This window comes from Danio rerio, chromosome 16 (assembly GCF_052040795.2).
Source record: "Danio rerio strain M-AB ecotype USA chromosome 16, GRCz13ab, whole genome shotgun sequence".
Lineage (NCBI taxonomy): Eukaryota > Metazoa > Chordata > Actinopteri > Cypriniformes > Danionidae > Danio > Danio rerio.
The window spans coordinates 55,224,434-55,242,567 of record NC_141036.1 but is presented as its reverse complement, the minus strand read 5'-3'; the positions used below and the strand labels follow the sequence as shown (position 1 = coordinate 55,242,567).

Genomic DNA, 18,134 nt, shown 5'->3' with positions numbered 1-18,134 from the left:
CGAACAAACCTAGTATAACATTTTTGTGCATCTCTGAATAATAATATTATGTTCAATCAAATATATGTATATGTCAATGGTATTCAAACAAAGAAACAGTGGCTGCATCCCAAATCGCATACTTCCATGCTATAAAGTACGCTAAAATCAGTATGCGAGCCGAGTAGTATATCCAAATTCACAGAATTCGAAAATTCTAACTTCTAAAACACAAACTCATCATGCCGGCTTGTTTATAAGTTAGCTAAGAAACAGGAGGTCAAGGTTTGGCTGGCTATCATGCTCATTTGCTCCTGCTGGTAGAGCATAATTAAACCATTATGTTGGCTTAAAAGGCCTTTGATACATTTAGCTGAGCACTATAATATTTGTTGAAATGTATTATAGTGTATTTTATATTACATAGTGTGTGTTTATGAATATAAACATTAGCAAGAGTGCCACTTTCCTCAATGTCCGCATGTGAGCTATTGATATCAATTGTATTAATAGAAGAACAGTTAATATTAAATGTTTAGATGCTAAGAAGTTAATATTAAGCTTGGTAAAAATATATATTAAAAACATGATGTCTAAAATGTAACAAGGAACAAACCTAGCATAAAATTTTTGTGCATCTCTGAATAATAATATTATGTTCAATTAAATATATGTATATATCAATGGTATTCATACAAAAAGACAGTGGCTGCATCCCAAATCGCATACTTGCATCCTATATAGTACGCTAAAATCAGTATGCGAGCCAAGTAGTATATCCAAATTCACAGAATTCAAATACTCTAACTTCTAGAACACAAACTCATCATGCCGGCTTGTTTATAGGGCAGCTACCTTAAGAAACAGGAGGTCAAGGTTTGGCTGGTTGTCATGCTCATTTGCTCCTGCTGGTGAAGCATAATTAAACCATTATGTTGGCTTAAAAGGCCTTTGATACATTTAGCTGAGCACTATAATATTTGTTGAAATGTATTATAGTGTATCTTATATTACATAATGTGTGTTTATGAATATAAACATTAGCAAGAGTGCCACTTTCCTCAATGTCAGCATGTGAGCTATTGATATCAATTGTATTAATAGAAGTACAGTTAATTTTAAATGGTTAAATGCTAAGAATTTAATATTAAGCTTGTTACATTTTAGACATCATGTTTTAATATATATATTTTACCAAGGAACAATCCTAGCATATAATGTTTGTGCATCTCTAATAATATTTCGTTCAATAATATATATGTATAATGGTATTCATACAAAAAGACAGTGGCTGCATCCCAAATCGCATACTTCCATGCTATATAGTACGCTAAAATCAGCATGCAAGCCGAGTTTTATGTCAAAATTCACAGAATTCAAATACTCTAACTTCTAGAACACAAACTCATCATGTCGGCTTGTTTATAAGGCAGGTACCCTTATAAACAGGAGGTCAAGGTTTGGCTGGTTATCATGCTCATTTGCTCCTGCTGGTAAAGCATAAGTAAACCATTATGTTGGCTTAAAAGGCCTTTGATACTTGATATTTGTTGAAATGTATTATAGTGTATCTTATATTACATAGTGTGTGTGTATGGAAATGAACATTAGCAAGAGTGCCATTTTCCTGAATGTTAGCATGTAAGCTATTGATATCAATTATATTAATAGAAGAACAGTTAATATAAAATGTTTAGATGCTAAGAAGTTAACATTAAGCTTGTTACATTTTAGACATCAATATTTTTAAGACATCATTTTAGACATCAAAATTCTTAATACATATTTTTACCAAGGAACAAACCTAGCATAACATTTTTGTGCATCTCTGAATAATAATATTATGTTCAATAAAATATATGTATGTATCAATGGTATTCATACATAAAGAGAGTGGCTGTGTCTGAAATCGCATACTTCCATCCTATATAGTACGCTAAAATCAGTATGCGAGTTGAGTAGTATGTCCAAATTCACAGAAGTCGAAAAGTCTTACTTCTAGAACACAAACTCATCATGTCGGCTTGTTTATAAAGCAGCTACCTTAAGAAACAGGAGGTCAAGGTTTGGCAGGTTGTCATGCTCATTTGCTCCTGCTGGTGAAGCATAATTAAACCATTATGTTGGCCTTAAAAACCTTTGATACATTTAGCTGAGCACTATAATATTTTATTGTTTGCTTACATTCGTTGAAATGTATTATAGTTATATTATATTAATATGAATATTAGCTAGAGTGCCATTTTCCTGAATGTCTGCATGTAAGCTAATGATATCAGCTTTATTAATAGAAGTACAGTTAATATTAAACAGTTAAATGCTAAGAAGTTAATATTAAGTATGTTACATTTTAGACATTGTCTTTTTTATATACTTTATATTTTCATCATGGAACAAACCTAGCATATATTTTTTGTGCATCTGCAACTGAGTAATAATATTTTGTTTAATAGTATATATGCACTTATCAATGGTATTCATACAAAAAGACAGTGGCTGCGTCCAAAATCGCATACTTCCATACTATATAGTACGCTAAAATCAGTATGTGAGACAAGTAGTATATCCGAATTCGTATAATTCGAAAATCAGTATGCGAGAAGTACCCGAATGATCTACTACTTCTGGCAAGATTCTGAAATGCGCATTGGATGGAGGCTACGCTAGCCCATGATGTCCCGCAAGATAATTCATAAATGGGATTGAAGCGGCACAACTCACGTGGGAAGGTCACATGACCATGACAAAACGGCGGATATAGTACGTCCGAGTTCCATTCATACTATTCACATTCATACTGCACAGAACGTACTTTACTAACGGCCGAGTTCTACGTTTAAATTCAAATGCAGTACCTACTGAGAAGTAGGTGATTTCGAACACAGCAAGTCTGTCTGTTTATAAATGAATCAGCAATGTGAACAAACCATTTAAACAATCATTAAGACAGACACTTGTCGCCACCTACTGGCGGTTTCAGTGTGTCATATATTTATCCTTGACAAAAGTCGGTACCTTGGCTTGTTTAGGCTTGAGACTATTAACAGGACAGTGCATGATATATATAATGAGCTATTAAAAATGGCACAGCCCTTCAGATTTCATCCAATCAGAGATGACAATCTACTCTAAAAACATTGCATCAAGCAGATGAGGTGTTGAACTCATAGCTGATCCCACATGCGTTTATCTCGCCCATATTACTCTATTAGGCCTGTAATAGGAAGCACAGCTAGTAAAGACCCAAGCGCACAGGGCAGTGTCTCAATCTCTCCACTTGGGTGTAAATTACAGAGCCGCCTTGGGTGCTCGCTACCCTCTCTCACTGGCACCTTTCCCCATTTCATACACACACACACACACACACACACACACATACAAGACAATGACTATTACCCGACACACCTGGGTTCTGGGCCTCACAATCTTCTTAATATCTTTTAAATCTTCACATAAGGTATGCCTTCCATAGGGCTTACAATACCATTTGCTCTAATAAACTCTTTTGGCAGAGGTGCACGCAAGCTGCTTCCCGCGGCCCCCGGAGAGAGGAGCGTAACGCGGAGGGTGAGGCATCCCAAAATATGAGGATAAATCGCAGGTAATCCTGCAGGACCGCAGTCTTTGGTAATCAACACTCTTCCAACTGGAAACATTTTACAATTCTTCATCTTAATTTAACTTGGATAATTTTTTTTTTCCTGGTTCGTCTTCTGTTACCTGGTAATTCTTAGCAGCGGGTGCCATCATTTGCTCTGGCGTTTAAAAGGAGAGGCTGCCGACCGCGAAATGGAGAGCTTTTAAAAAGGGGGGGGAGGGGGCGATAAGCAAATCAAATTAATGACAATGAGTGTTTGTGGAGAGAAGGCAGGCAGAGAGCTTGTTTGAGCCCATCGTGCGTGCCATGTTAAACACTTCACTCGCTGTGGAGGGGCTAATCCAGTCTCCGACAGCTAGCTGATTATACGAATAAACTACACACGCTCGCCGTCGAGAGAAAGGAGCATCCCTCGTTAACGTTCAAGCTCACTCCAACAAGGAAGTAATTAAGACGCCACCCCTTCCCCCCTACTAACCAAAAAAAAAAAAAGAGGAGGAATGATTTTAAGTGTTGTCTAATAGAGCGGCTTGAAGGTGTTTATTTTATATTGTCTCAGTGCAGAAGTCATTATGCGGTTGAAGGGGGCTTACGAGGAGCTAAACGCACCGAGGCGAGTTTTTTTCCGCGGTTGTCGCTCGCCACTTTTGAGCAAAGTCAGATGGCTCCGGGCTCGCCTGTGCGATGCGCTCCAGAGTTGCAGAAGCATATGAACTGTCGCTTGTTGTTTTAAATAATAGATTGCCTCCCCTAATTTCCTGCCTGATATTTTTGGCAGAGTCAAGAGTCTTTTGGATGGGCAGCATCTGTCAGACCCTGGCGCAGGCCAAGAAAACATTCCCCACCCGAGCTGTAAGAGAAAAAAATATGTAAAAACAAAGCATGCGGAAATACTGCGACAGTCGGCCATCGGCTTTGCAGGTGAGACTTTCTTACATGTGTCTAAACTGCTTGAACCAGAACTTTTAATGGATTTCAAGAAGTTCTTTTCCAGCACTTCACTCATTGGTTTTTAGTTTTGCATGCATACGGTTTGAGGGTTAAGTAGTTTAACAGTGATTACAGTGGAGTGATATTTGATTATTATCTCCTGAAACGGCAACTCCTCCGGCTTTCTGTTCTCTTAACAATAGTTTAATTGTTAGTTTGGACACCCACTCAATAGACAGGCGAAATGAAGAGCAGTAATGGAAAAGAATTATGAGGGGGGGGGTGGCATACCAAATGAATACATTTGCAAAAGCACCTGCATCTGTTTTATCTCTCTTTTTTTTAATGCAATATATTTTGATTAACCACGAGAGCATCTTTACCGTGACCCGTTCAATCAATAATACGTTTGAATTTTTGAAAGCGATTCACTTCGCTGTGTTTGTAATGAGTTTCGTCGTTTTCGAATGGCCTCTTTGCACTTGTGCTGCCATGTGAAGTCAAGCCCCAGTGGATGCTTTCTTGGTTTTGTTTAGCAGTGTTTCTTTTTAGATGATCTGTTTTTATTTTTACAATCCAGAAATTTAGACTAAAACTTACTATAACTGAACCATTTGATTAATAATAGAATGAACAGTTAAAATTGATAAACAGTTGAAGTCAGAATTATTAACCACCCTGAATTATTAGCCTCCCTGTTCATTTGTTTCCTTAATTTCTGTTTAACAGAGAGAAGATATTATCAACACATTTCTAATCATAATAATTTTAATAACTCATTTCTAATAACTGATTTATTTTATCTTTGCCTTGATGACAGTACATAATATTTGACTATATATTTCAAGACACTTCTATACAGCTTAAAGTGACATTAAAAGGCTGAACTAGGTTAATTAGGTTAATTAGGCAGGGTAGGGTAATTAGGCAAGTTATTGTATAATGTTATTTTGTTCTGTAGACTATCGAAAAAATATATATATCTTTAAGGGGCTAATAATAAACTGTAAAATAGTGTTTAAAAAATTAAAAACTGCTTTTATTTTAGCCGAAATAAAACAAATAAGACTTTTTCTAGAAGAAAAAATATTATCAGACACACTGTGAAAATGTCCTTGCTCTGTTAAACATCATTTGGGAAATATTTAAAATACAAAAAACTATTCAAAAGGGGGCTAATAATTCTGACTGCAACTCTATGTGCACATTTTATTTACTAGATTATGTAGTATATATTTGAATATACCAAAAGTCTGGAATAAATCACTTAATAATAATTCATTATTTCATCAAAATTTGATCAATATTTTATTTATGTTCTATTTAGGCATGGGCCAATATATTATTCTGAGATATGATAACCTTGGATGAAAAATATCACTGTTTACGGTATTGGATTACTGCTCTAAAATATATTCTTTTTTAATGTCTGGGTAAAAAACAAAAACTTTTTTTGAACAATATAGTTTATTTTGAGAAACATTTTAAATATTTTAAAACAGTGAACAATTCAGGCTAAAAAATTAATAAATAAATCATTAACTTCTGCTGTCTTCATTACACTGTAAAAAATAAATTGTGGAAAAAAACAAGGCAACTTGATGCAGTAAGAACTTTGAGTTGTCTCAACAACTGTTTTTTTTTTTTTTTTTTACAATTAAAACTAGTTTTTTTGTTTATTCATGCAGTGTTGATTATTGTATTTTCCTAATAAAGATATTCTTGTCACATCAACTGAAGCAACAGCTACTGCTATTGAATCAATTAATTTTAATCTGTTTAGTGGATGATTTATTTTTTTTTATTTATTTATTCACAGCGGATGCCCTTCTAGCTGCAACCCAGTACTGGGAAACATCCATTCACACTCAGACACCTGTACCGCATGCCTGTGCACTGTGGGGTAAGCCGGAGCACCCAGAGGAAACCCACGTGTAGCAGGGATGCCAACTGACTTATACGGGGCTCGAACCAGCAAACTGTGTCACCCCTCTTACAAGCAACAGATAAACAAGCTTAGTTTTCAATCATTGCATCACGCATGCATGAATTATATAAATATTAACATTCCTGTTCAACACAAAAATGTTTGTCCAGAAAAAAAACATTTAGACACATTTGAATGATTATTGTTGACATTAGGGCTGTGCGATTAATCGTAATCGAATCGCAATCGAGATTAAAATATTACGATTAGCTAATTGCAAGAGGCTTCGATATGAAATATGTATTTCATTTCTTCCGCCCAGAGCAAATGCGTGACTGCTGTCTGTGTGTGAGTCTTACTAGCCAATTGTGTGAGGACACATTCGTTTCGCCCAATCAGAATTCCAAAAACCGGACTAAGTGGAACATCCACAACAAAAAGAAAGCAAACAAACAGGAATGCGCGGACGAGTGGGATGATGGCGTCTGCCACTTCCGAAGCATTAACAAAAAAATTATTATCAAAGAAAAAATGCACATTGGTAATATGGGAATATTTTGGTTTAAAAGTCACAGACACCAAACAAAAACAAGTCATTTGTAAGCTGTTGCAGAATTGTTGCCACATTACGAAGAACTACAACAAGCAGCACCTAAACAAGCACCACAGGCGGCCATATGAGGAGTGTCATGCAAAAAAGTCAACCGATAGTATTGCCAATGATACTTAAATGCTGCAGTAAGTTAACTGGAGTACGTTTTCAGTTTCTTTTTTTTTAACTAACACTCACTGCAGTAAAAAGCCACGGTACATATTATTGAGCTGAAATCTTGACTATAAAATTAAATCGCAGTATCTGTCAGAAGAATCGCAATTAGATATTTTTTTCCCAAATCGCACAGCCCTAGTTGACATAGCATATATTTTTTATGTAGATCAATAGTTATTATTTATTCTCAGTATATATGGCAGAAAAATGCAGTGTGCTGAATAAATGGGGATTTTATTTTTTACAGTGTAGTTTCAAAAACACAGATTTCTTTACAATTTAAAACGGCATCTTTGGAGATCTTTTCTGCTGGAGATACTGCTGTCCTAAAAAACAAAACAAAAAAAAATCATTAAAAAAAATCTTACATATACTGTTGGAACAGTATTACAGAAAATGTTGGTGGTTTTTAAAACCTTGACTTTTCCAAAACCGTGGTACAGTATACCTTGAAAATGATTATCGTCCCATGCCTAGTTCTATTAAATGTATAGTACAGACATAAAAGCATTCAATTTATACATGTGTAGTACATTTTTTTGACAAATATATTTATTAACATTTTGTGCAGAAACAATATCATATACATACAAAAATAAGTAATACACTGTTCTGCTTTTTTACAACTAGAACCAATGACCATGAAAAAAGATTATAGTCATTAAATAACACCGTAAATGTAAAAAAAAAAAAATAAATAACAATAAAACTAATAAATAAATAATAAAGAGATAATAATTATTATTTTGCTTCAAGATCAATAGTGTCAATATAATTCAAGAAAGGTTTTCATGTTTTGTAAAAAGATTTTATAGACTCTCTTAATGAAAACCTAATTTTTGTCCGACTTTAAACACACAAAGAAAATATTTTATCCATCTGTCATAGGAAGGTGAGATGTTTGTTTCCACTTAAGGAGAATAAGCCTCCTAGCCAATAATGTGGTGAAAGCAACAACGTTCTGTGTTGTTGAAGGCAAGTTTGTCCCAAAAAAAAAATTTTGAATAAAAGGGTTTGGAGTGGCTGATATGTTAAAGGTTTTTTCAAAAGTATCAAATATTTTAGACCAAAACACTGTTAATCTTGGACAAGACCAAAACGTGTGTGTGTGATTTGCTGGAGATTGTTTACACCTAGTATTACTTCAATTTGGGTATATTTTGGCTAATCTGGCATTAGTGTAGTGTGCTCTGTGAACAATCTTGCATTGTATTAAGTGAAGTTTCATTTTAAACTAATTTCGAGAGGAGCATGTGCTCATGATTGACCCAGCTGGTCCACATTAGCCAATTATGATCCTCCAATCAAATTATCCCAAATCACTATACAGTACATATCCTCATTTCCTTTCTACAACTATCTTCGTCTGGAAGAAACCCCCCTCCTCCTCCTCTTCTACCTTTATCCAGAATGGGCGGCACGGTGGCCCAGTGACTAGCACTGTTGCCTCACAGCTAAAATACCAATGGTGTTGGGTCCTCGCTGAGCCATCTGGTATTTCTGTGCAGAGTTTGCATGTTCTTCCCGTGTCCGCGTGGGTTTCCCACGGGTTTCCTGGTTTCCTCTCACCATCCAAATGTGCTCTATATTATAGATAAAATAAGCCTAAACCTTTTTTCTAATGTCTTACTCTCAGGAAGTTCGCCTTGGTCTCAGCAGCGGGGGAGTTTGAGATCGACCTGAGCTCAATCTCCCCTCGCCCTGCGAAAGGGGGGAACCCTGGGCTCGAGGATCCCTTGAGCTCAGGGCTCTCTCCCAGGACAGTATACCAAACAAGCTATGGATAAATCATGAGCTAAGTGTGAACTCTTGAAACTGTGTTGGACACATATAGAAGAACTGCGTACTAAATTGAGTATATAATTCCATTCTATTTTACTGATGGTGATCCTCAACTCTTGTTCCTAGGTAGTTTTAGGTAATTCAGAGGAGTCAGAATTCAAAGAATTTAATGATAGATAGATGATGGAGACTCACTTTTCCGTCTGGGTTAAAAGAAAGAATGGTGTTCATTTTTGAATCAGGAGGAAGATTAGAAAACCAAGTAAACTGATTTACTCTTATTTTAAAAAAAAATAAATAAAATTAAAAAAAGATGAAACTTTTCAGACAAATCTGAAAATGACAATGTTATTAACATCCTTAAAAGATAAAAAAAATTGATAATATAAAGAAAATAAAGTGTTGTATTGTAATGATCAAATAACAATCCAGTGCACGTTTTAAACATCTTAAAGATGAAATTGTAAATTGTGCATGTCTCTGTGTGTGTGTTTGTATGTGTGTGACTATCCTCAGTTAATTTAGATTAAGCCATAATGACCTGTTTAGTGAGTTAATGACACACTCAAACCATTTTACTTATTTATTTTTTTTAACTTTATTTTATACATTAAAACATTTTACAGAACAAAACATTCAGTGACAGCAGTGATTTATAACAAAAAAAAAAACGACAGAAAAAAAAGTTACCCTAGATGTATATAAAAACAAATTACAAAAGAAAAAAAAGCATACATTATTTTCAGTTTCAAAGGAGCTGGAAATATTACGTCCTGTTCAGAAACAAAGTAACAGGTGCCCATCTTTGTTTAAAAATGTCCGTTGAAGTTTAGCAGTCATATACTGCATTCTATATATAGATTCAAGTTTTTTTTTATCCACTGTACTGTTGTTTGAGGTTGTGGCTTCATCCAATTTATTATTATAGTCTTTCTTGCACTTAATAAAAGTATATGTAGTATATATCTCTGTTTTTTTATTATTATATTATATTCCTGGGGTATCTCTACTCAAAACATTTTGAAGTTAAAAAATGATTCTTGTTTCTTGTTTAAGTCTCAAATCACCAGTTACAGGCTGCAGATCAGATGTAGAACTGTTGACTATGTATTGTCTGTATACTATGGCTTCCAGATAGCAGCGCAGTGAACACTGATGTGTGTGATTATTGGTCTTTGCACACACTAAGCTTCAGTAACGGCAGGCACCCACTTTCTCTCTGGCCAGGGGCAAACGTCCCACCTCCTTGGCCCCGCTAGGGCCAGAATTCCTCTACGAGTATCTGTGTGTGTGTGCGCAAAATGCTGGGATTGCTTCAGACAAAGGTGGCACACTTGCCAGCTGCATCTCTATAGCACCTAAAGCAACACATTTGTTCCCCTTCCTCTCTGCCTCGTCGGTCCACCAGGGTGGCGTCGGGCCCCGATGCTGGAGTGGCCCCTCAGGAGACTGGAGAGTGAATAAAGAAAACGTTTTCATGCTTTTTTTTTTTATTTAAATGCCTTTTCCAAAAAGATGGCGGGCTTCAGACACACAAGGTGGTGGTGGTTTGCGAAATTCGGAATGCTTGTTTTAGAGAGGCTTGTTGTTCCTACCTGATTCTTCTTCTCTCATTTTCCCCCCTCATCTCCCTTTAAAAATCAGCAAATCCATTCGCTAAACAGCTGCACCTCTGTACTGAACAGATAACAACCTGGGCCAGGCCGGCTCTGCAGCGAGTCAAGCCTGATAGGCCCAAATCTCTGGCCCTTTTTTTTTTTTTTGAAAATGCTAATGACGGAGGAACACGTCCCAAGCCAAAAGCGCTCTTGTAGATCTGTCAATTGCTATTTTGACAGATATTTGCTTGTAAGTACACACAACACTTGTTCCCCGTGTCTTATCTGCGGCGCTGCAGAACACTGACCTACATTGCATCAAGCACAATATGATGCACAAACCCGCGCCGCTCAATACCATTTTTCATTTTCACCTTAAAAAAAGCGGATGGAGCTCAATGAAATGGCTGGAAATCCAATAAACAGAAGGTATTCTCTCCTAAATAAGAAGTATGCCATATTTGTTTGGTTTTTTTTTTTATTTAAAAGAAAGAATATCTGTCATCTGAAAGCATTTGAATGCCGCGTTGAGAGGTTCTGCATTAGCACTTACTGGAATGAGGAAAAATTGAAGATAAATATGCAGCTGCTTCATTTCGCTCTCAATTACACACACATATACGTGAACGGCGGAGGAACTGATTTTAAGCAGCTTGTATGTTTTGTCGCTTTGTCTATTTGTACTTTTGCCATTAGACGCACATTTTCTATTTAAATGAAATATATATTTGTAAATGAACACAATTCTAGCTGATTAAGTTATTCAATAAACATTCACTAAGAATATTTGTCTTTATTTTTGATGTATGTGTATTTTTTAAATAATAATAATAATAATAATAATAATTATTATTATTATTATTATTATTATTATTATTATAATGATGATGATGATGATGATAATAACAACAGTAATAATGATAATAATCATAATGATAATGATAATGATGATAATAATAATAATGATGATGATAATATTAATAACAAAAATACAAATAAATAATTGTAATAATAATTGTTACAATAAATTATGCTAATAATGATAATAATAGCAGTAATTATAAAATAATAATAATAGTTATTAAAATGAATAATAATAATAATAATAATAATAATAATAATAATAATACAAATGAATAATAACAGCAATAATAATGTAACATGTTATCGTGGTACAATATGTAAATTTGGCTTTCACACTTTGATTTAATTGTCTTATATATTATTTGTCTTAATAAACAAAAAATATCTAATTTATATATATATATATATATATATATATATATATATATATATATATATATATATATATATATATAAATTATAATAAATAAATTATAAATATATATAAATGTTATTTAATATTACGATTTTCTTTGAGTCTTTGATTTAATGTTGTAAAGATTTAGAGCATTACAAATACATTTATTTATTTAGGAGCTGTGCATTATTTATTTTCTGTCTTGCTTTTCATGTATATTATTATATTTTGCTCCTTAATATTTGCGTGTTATTTTTAAACACCATGCTTTAGCTATGTTTTGTCTTTGTTTTCCCTATCAGAATATTTTACTACATTTAATACTATATTTCACCCCCAGAAGGCCTTTGATTTGTACTGTTCTGACTTGTTTTGCTAATATATCATAATGTTAAGTTATTTAATATTTTTCAACTGGTTGTGTATTTGCTATTTTCTGTCTTATTTTGTCATTATTTTGTATATAGTTCATATTATTTCAGTATGTTATTTAGTATTTTTAGGACAATACATTGTTTTTCTGTATTGTATTCATGGTAAGTTTTAATGTTGAATATAATATTTCAAGCTTTTTAAATGATTGGTAACACTTTACAATAATTTTGAATTAGTTAATGAATTTACTAACATGAACAAACACTTAACAATACATTTATTACAGGATTTGTTCATGTTAGTTAACATTAGTTAAAACATTTTTTTTTCTTTGTTAGTTCATGTTAAGGTGACCGTGGTTAGCACCATAACTTCACAGCAAGAAAGTTGCTGGTTCAATTTCCGGCTAGGTCAATTGACATTTCTGTGTGGAGTTTGCATGTTCTCCCCATGTTGGCGTGGGCTTTCTCCAGGTGCTCCGGTTTCCCCCACAGTCCAAACACATGCGCTGTAGGGGAACTGAATAAACTAAAGTGGCCATAGTTTATGTGAATGTAAGAGTGTATGGAAAGTACTGGGTTGCAGCTGGACGGGCATCCATGTGTAAAACATATGCTGGATATGTTGGTGGTTCATTACGCTGTGGCGACCCCTGATAAACCAAAGGAAAATTAATGAGTTTGTGTTAAATCACTGTGAATTAACTATTGTTAACAAGCCTAAAATATTATTTATAGGATTTTTATATAACATTGCACTAAACAGAAAAACAAACTAACAACAACAAACTAACAAACATAAACTAACATCACTTTTTGAGATTCTGTCTATGGGATTAAATATCCTTCTTCTCTAAGAATTGTAAATTGTGATCATGTGTAAGAGAGAACATGTTTAATATATATATATATATATATATATATATATATATATATATATATATATATATATATATATATATATATATATTAGTGCTGTGAACCTACACTAGTCTCATGGTTCGGTTCGGTTACGATTATCATGCCATCGATTCGGTTCAATTCGATATTTCGGGGCATCACAGTGCATTGACGATGCTTTTTCATACACAGTTTTATATTTTCTTCACAGCAGCAGTTCTTGTATTAAAATGTATGAATATATTTATATTTATATATTATTTGTAACACAATTTTGTCATTTAATACAAACAGTCAGATATATAAACTGTACCTTAAACAAAGCGAGCATTAAGCAAATAATATAAACAAATATAAATATCCAGCTCAATTTCTGATCCTTGTCTAGTTCTCTTACACCTCTTTGATTGGTCACACCCTCAACAAAAACGGTTGCTTTTGGCTCTTGCGCGCTGCACTCTTCACAGAAGCGGCAGGCGACAGCGGCGATCTCACAGCTGATGTAAAATAGACACGGTGGAGAAAACTCTGCAGACACGCGCTCGTTTCTTTATCCAGAAGTAACGCTGTAAAACAGCCGAGGAGAAGAAAAGCCACCCCAGCAGGTCAATTGGGCCACTGTGTGTGTGTGTGTGTGTGTGTGTGTGTGTGTGTGTGTGTGTGTGTGTGTGTGTGTGTGTGTGTGTGTGAGAGAGAGAGAGAGCGAGAGAAAGAGAGAGAAATGGAGTAGGCTACTTTCATTCTCTCGATCTCAGTGAAATAGGGGCTTTTGTTGTATTTGTCAGTGAAAGACTGGTCCAGCAAACACATACAGTGAAATTGTGCACAGTTTATGAGTTTTAAGTAGTTAGAGCATTGTAAATACTCGCGATCTCCTCCCTCGCGACAGAGCGCATATGAGGTAAATGACGTCAGTAATAATCGTTTGTGATTTATTTCTGAACCGATACCAAATTGTCCGCGTCTGCATCGCGGTGCACCGAAGAAACGATTATTTTTGACACCTCTAATATATATATATATATATATATATATATATATATATATATATATACATCCAAATTAAATGTTTATTATTTATTTGTATCGTTTTTGTTCTTGTAAGATGCTGAATATGTTTTTTTTTTTTTTTATTATTTAGAATTATTATTTTTAAATTTTGTGGTGCTATGAACGATCTTTTAAATTTAGCTTGAAATGAACTAGCACTGCTGATTTCAGCACCAGCACCTTCAATTCTGTACTGAATCAGTGGACAGCTTAGAGGTAACATGTTGTAGCTTAAAAGACGACAGCAAATCTCGCTCTTTGTTTCAAAATGAATCATGGGAATCTTTAATGATGCTCCCATCTTCACCAGTAAAAATCACCATCTTTTGAATCTGGAAAACCTGAAACTAGCCCTTGAGAAAGAGGTTTAAGGAGAGTAAACATTTTGTTCCTGCAAACAGCTCGATGCCAATCAGCGATTAATGAGGTGTAGTTGAAAAGCAGCGGCTGAGGGAAGTTAAACTGAGCTGAATTAAGGAGTAATATCATCCTTCACGCAGGTGCTCGCCGAACGAATAACCGCTTTAATTACTGTTATTCAATCACTGCCTTTTTTTCTCCTCCTCCACCCCCCTTTCTCTCCCTCCATCTCTGCTATGGCATTATCGGTTTTTCTTGTCAATTCACAAAATGCCTGTCGCAAGACAAACGTATGGCCATATGTGACCTAAAAACACTTCCTCAGCGAGCGCTCATTGTTCAGAGCTGCACGGGGAAAAGCACCTACAGTCAGTCTTCAAAACTCAGTGAGCTGTTATCTCGGTTTCACGTTATCTGGCGGAGGAGCGCGAGTTGCCCTTTGATGGGCGCATCTGCACGTGATGTGAGAGGGTGGAGGCGGGCGGGCGGGAGGGAGAAGCGAACACCTGCTACTGTATTCAGCTCTACAATGGGGATCATTTAGTTTAAGACACGTTTGTTCAGCAGGGGACAAGAGGAGGGGTGCAGCTCTGTCGCCTCCAACAGGTTGGCCGACCCTGGGCCGTGTAGAGGCTTCAGCTAGTCAAACGAGGACGTTGATGTCTGTTTGTACCCAGTCTGGTTACACTTTATATTAACTACACCATGAATCATTTATTAAGCATTAGGAAATAGTTCATTCAGCATTTGTAACACATTAACTCTACATTAATAGATGTTAGTAAGCAGTTTTTGAATACTGTATAATATAAGTGCAGTAATCTTGACTCTCTTTCTCTTATTCTCACTCACCGGACACTTTATTAGGTTCAACTTACCAGTATCGAGTCGGACCGAACTTTTGCATTCAGAACTGCCTTAATCCTTCGTAACAGATTCAACAAGGCACTGGAAATTTCAACCCAAGCTCATTCTGGAAACGTAGCCCCGCGGACGTTTCTGGAGACCGCGATTTACCTGGTCGGAGGTACGTAAGGCCGCGTTTAGTTTTTTTCGAGCTAACGCTGCGGGGCGCCGCTCCGCCCCTCCTCTTCGCGCTCGCCGGCCGACGGCTCGCCTCCGAGTGGAGGGCTTTCCCAATGCAACCAATTTGTCCGCTTAGCTCACAGCGTTGCGTCGGCGGAGCGGAGGCCCCAGAGGAGGAGGAGCCGGCTGCGGAATCCGAAAAATAAGGGCGAGAACGCGGCGGGATCCGAAAATGAGGGCTTTTTCTTTTTTTTTTTCTTTTTTTTTCTGGACGGCTTTTGCGAACCGTCGCTCTGGTTTAGGGAAGGAAGAGAAGGAGGAGGAGGAAGAGGAGGTCGGCCGATCCGGCGGCTTTTCGCACGAGAACAGCGCGGGCGCGAACGGTGCGCGCTCCCGATAGGTGCCCGAGACGCGAAAAAGCGAGCACAGCGCCCTCTCGCGGATCCGCGAAAATAAAAACCGCTCGTATACGTACCTCCCGTGATGTAAATCGCGGTCCGCAGAAACGTCCGTGGGGCTACGTTTCCACAACGAGCCCGGGTTGGGAAATTTTCCACAGAGATTTTGCTCCTTCTTGACATGATAGCATCATGCAGTTGCTGCAGATTTGTCGGCTGCACATCCATAATGCGAATCTCCTGTACCACCACATGACAAAGATGCTCCATTGGATTGAGGTCTGGTAACTGTGCAGGCCATTTGAGTACAGTGTACTCATTGTCATGTTCAAGAAACCAGTCTGAGATGATTCACGCTTTATGACTTAGGAAGTAGCCATCAGAAGATGAGTACACTGTGGTCATAAAGGGATGGACATGGTCAGCAACAATACTCAGGTAGGCTGTGGTGTTTACACGATGCTTAGTTGGGAATAATGGACCCAAAGTGTGCCAAGAAAATATCCCCCACACCATTACCACCACCAGCCTGAACCATTGAAACAAGGCAGGATGGATCCTTGCTTTTATGTTGTTGATGCCAAATTCTGACCCTACCATCCGAATGTTGCAGCAGAAATCAAGACTCCTCAAACCAGGCAAAGCTTCTCCAATCTTCTATCGTCTAATTTTAGTGAGCCTGTGTGAATTGTAGCCTCAGTTTTCTGTTCCTTGCTAACAGGAGTGGCACCCATTGTGGTCTTCTGCTGCTGTAGCCTATCTGCCTCAAGGTGGGACATGTTTTGTGTTCAGAGATGCTCTTCTGCAGACCTCGGGTGTAATGATGTAATGCCTTTCTATCAGCTGGAACCAGTCTGGCCGTTCTCCTCTGGCATCAACAAGGCATTTGCGCCCACAGAACTGCCACTCACTGGACATTTACTCTTTTTCGGACCATTTTCTGTAAACCCTAAATATGGTCGTGCGTGAAAATCCCAGTTGATCAGCAGCTTCTGAAACACTCAGACCAACCTGTCTGACACCAACAACCATGCTGCTCGGTTTGAACTGCACTAGATCGTCTTGACCATGTCTACATGCCTAAATGCATTGAGTTGCTGCCATGTGATTGGCTGATTAGACATTGGCATTAAGGAGCAGTTGGACAGGTGTACCTAATAAAGTAGCCGGTGAGTGTATGTAAACAGTGCAAACTTTATCCTTTTTTGCGTCCTGCTTTATATTAAGCAGCCTTAACAAATGTATAACTGCATAAAAGAAATACAGCGCACTTACTGTGTTCATAATGTATTGCAGAACACTTGTGGAGCTCTTGAGGTGGGAAATGGATGTGTTAGGGACAGGTTTGATGGTATGGGTAGGTTTAATGGTGGGTTAAGGTGTAAGGAATGGTTAACAGTGTAATCACAAATGTAATCACCAAAAATAATTACATGTGTAATTACATGTCTGCAATTAATCAATTATAAGTACAATGTAAAAACATGTATTTACACTAAATACACTGTAAAAAAACTATTATTTCAGTGTACTTGCATATTAGTTAAGGCCACTTAATATAAAATAAGACCCTTTTTTTGTAATCTGTAATATAAAAATCTGTAAACTAGCTTTTTTAATCTTTGATAAATAATCTAATGCTGCGATGTGACTATTGCTGATACACACACATGGTGATATTGATGCTCAAACGGTATATTGTTCAGCCCTATTCGACATGTAACATGCAATACTCAGCATGCTTAGATATTACATAACAGGAGCTGGGAGCGTCAGGGAAGCTCCTCTGCCATGTAATAACATCTCTATCAGCTCTCCCACGGGACCCGAGGCCTGTCAGCGCTCGGCTCCAGAGAGACTCATCCTTACACAGGCACCTCGTTTGTTTAGTGTTAATCGAGTCACGTCGCACACTGCTAAACATCATGACCTCAACTCCTCAAACACCTCAGAGTCACCTGACCTCGCATTTCACACCGTGATTCATCACCCCTGATTGCCTTGCACTTTACTGAGAACTGCAGTTATTCAGTGCTACACGAGACCGAGACGGACAGATTAGGCAGAGAGAGACAAGAAAAATAGACAGACTGACTGACATAAAGAAAACAGGAAGGCAGATAAGCTTATAGAGAAGACAAACAGATTATATATATATATATATATATATATATATATATAT

At 36.6% G+C, this 18,134-nt stretch overlaps 1 protein-coding gene across 4 annotated transcripts in view; it reads left to right on the top strand.

Moving 5' to 3' along the window:
- Positions 1–18,134, top strand: part of LOC147833511 (uncharacterized) — a 144,785-nt gene that overhangs the window by 64,718 nt on the left and 61,933 nt on the right. For 2 of the 4 annotated variants that reach the window (XR_015512198.1, XM_087288286.1), the window contains exons 3-4: positions 3,492–3,580; positions 4,356–4,498. The exons of 1 other annotated variant lie outside the window; for it this stretch is intronic. Coding sequence is in view for 2 of the 3 variants with exons in the window: in XM_087288286.1 (XP_087144412.1) it covers positions 3,492–3,580; positions 4,356–4,498 (232 nt within the window). In the remaining variant the exon portion in view is untranslated. Of the gene's footprint in view, positions 1–3,491; positions 3,581–4,355; positions 4,499–6,326; positions 7,465–18,134 lie in introns of those variants that run through there. One more of the 4 variants, XM_087288285.1, reaches the window with a different exon arrangement.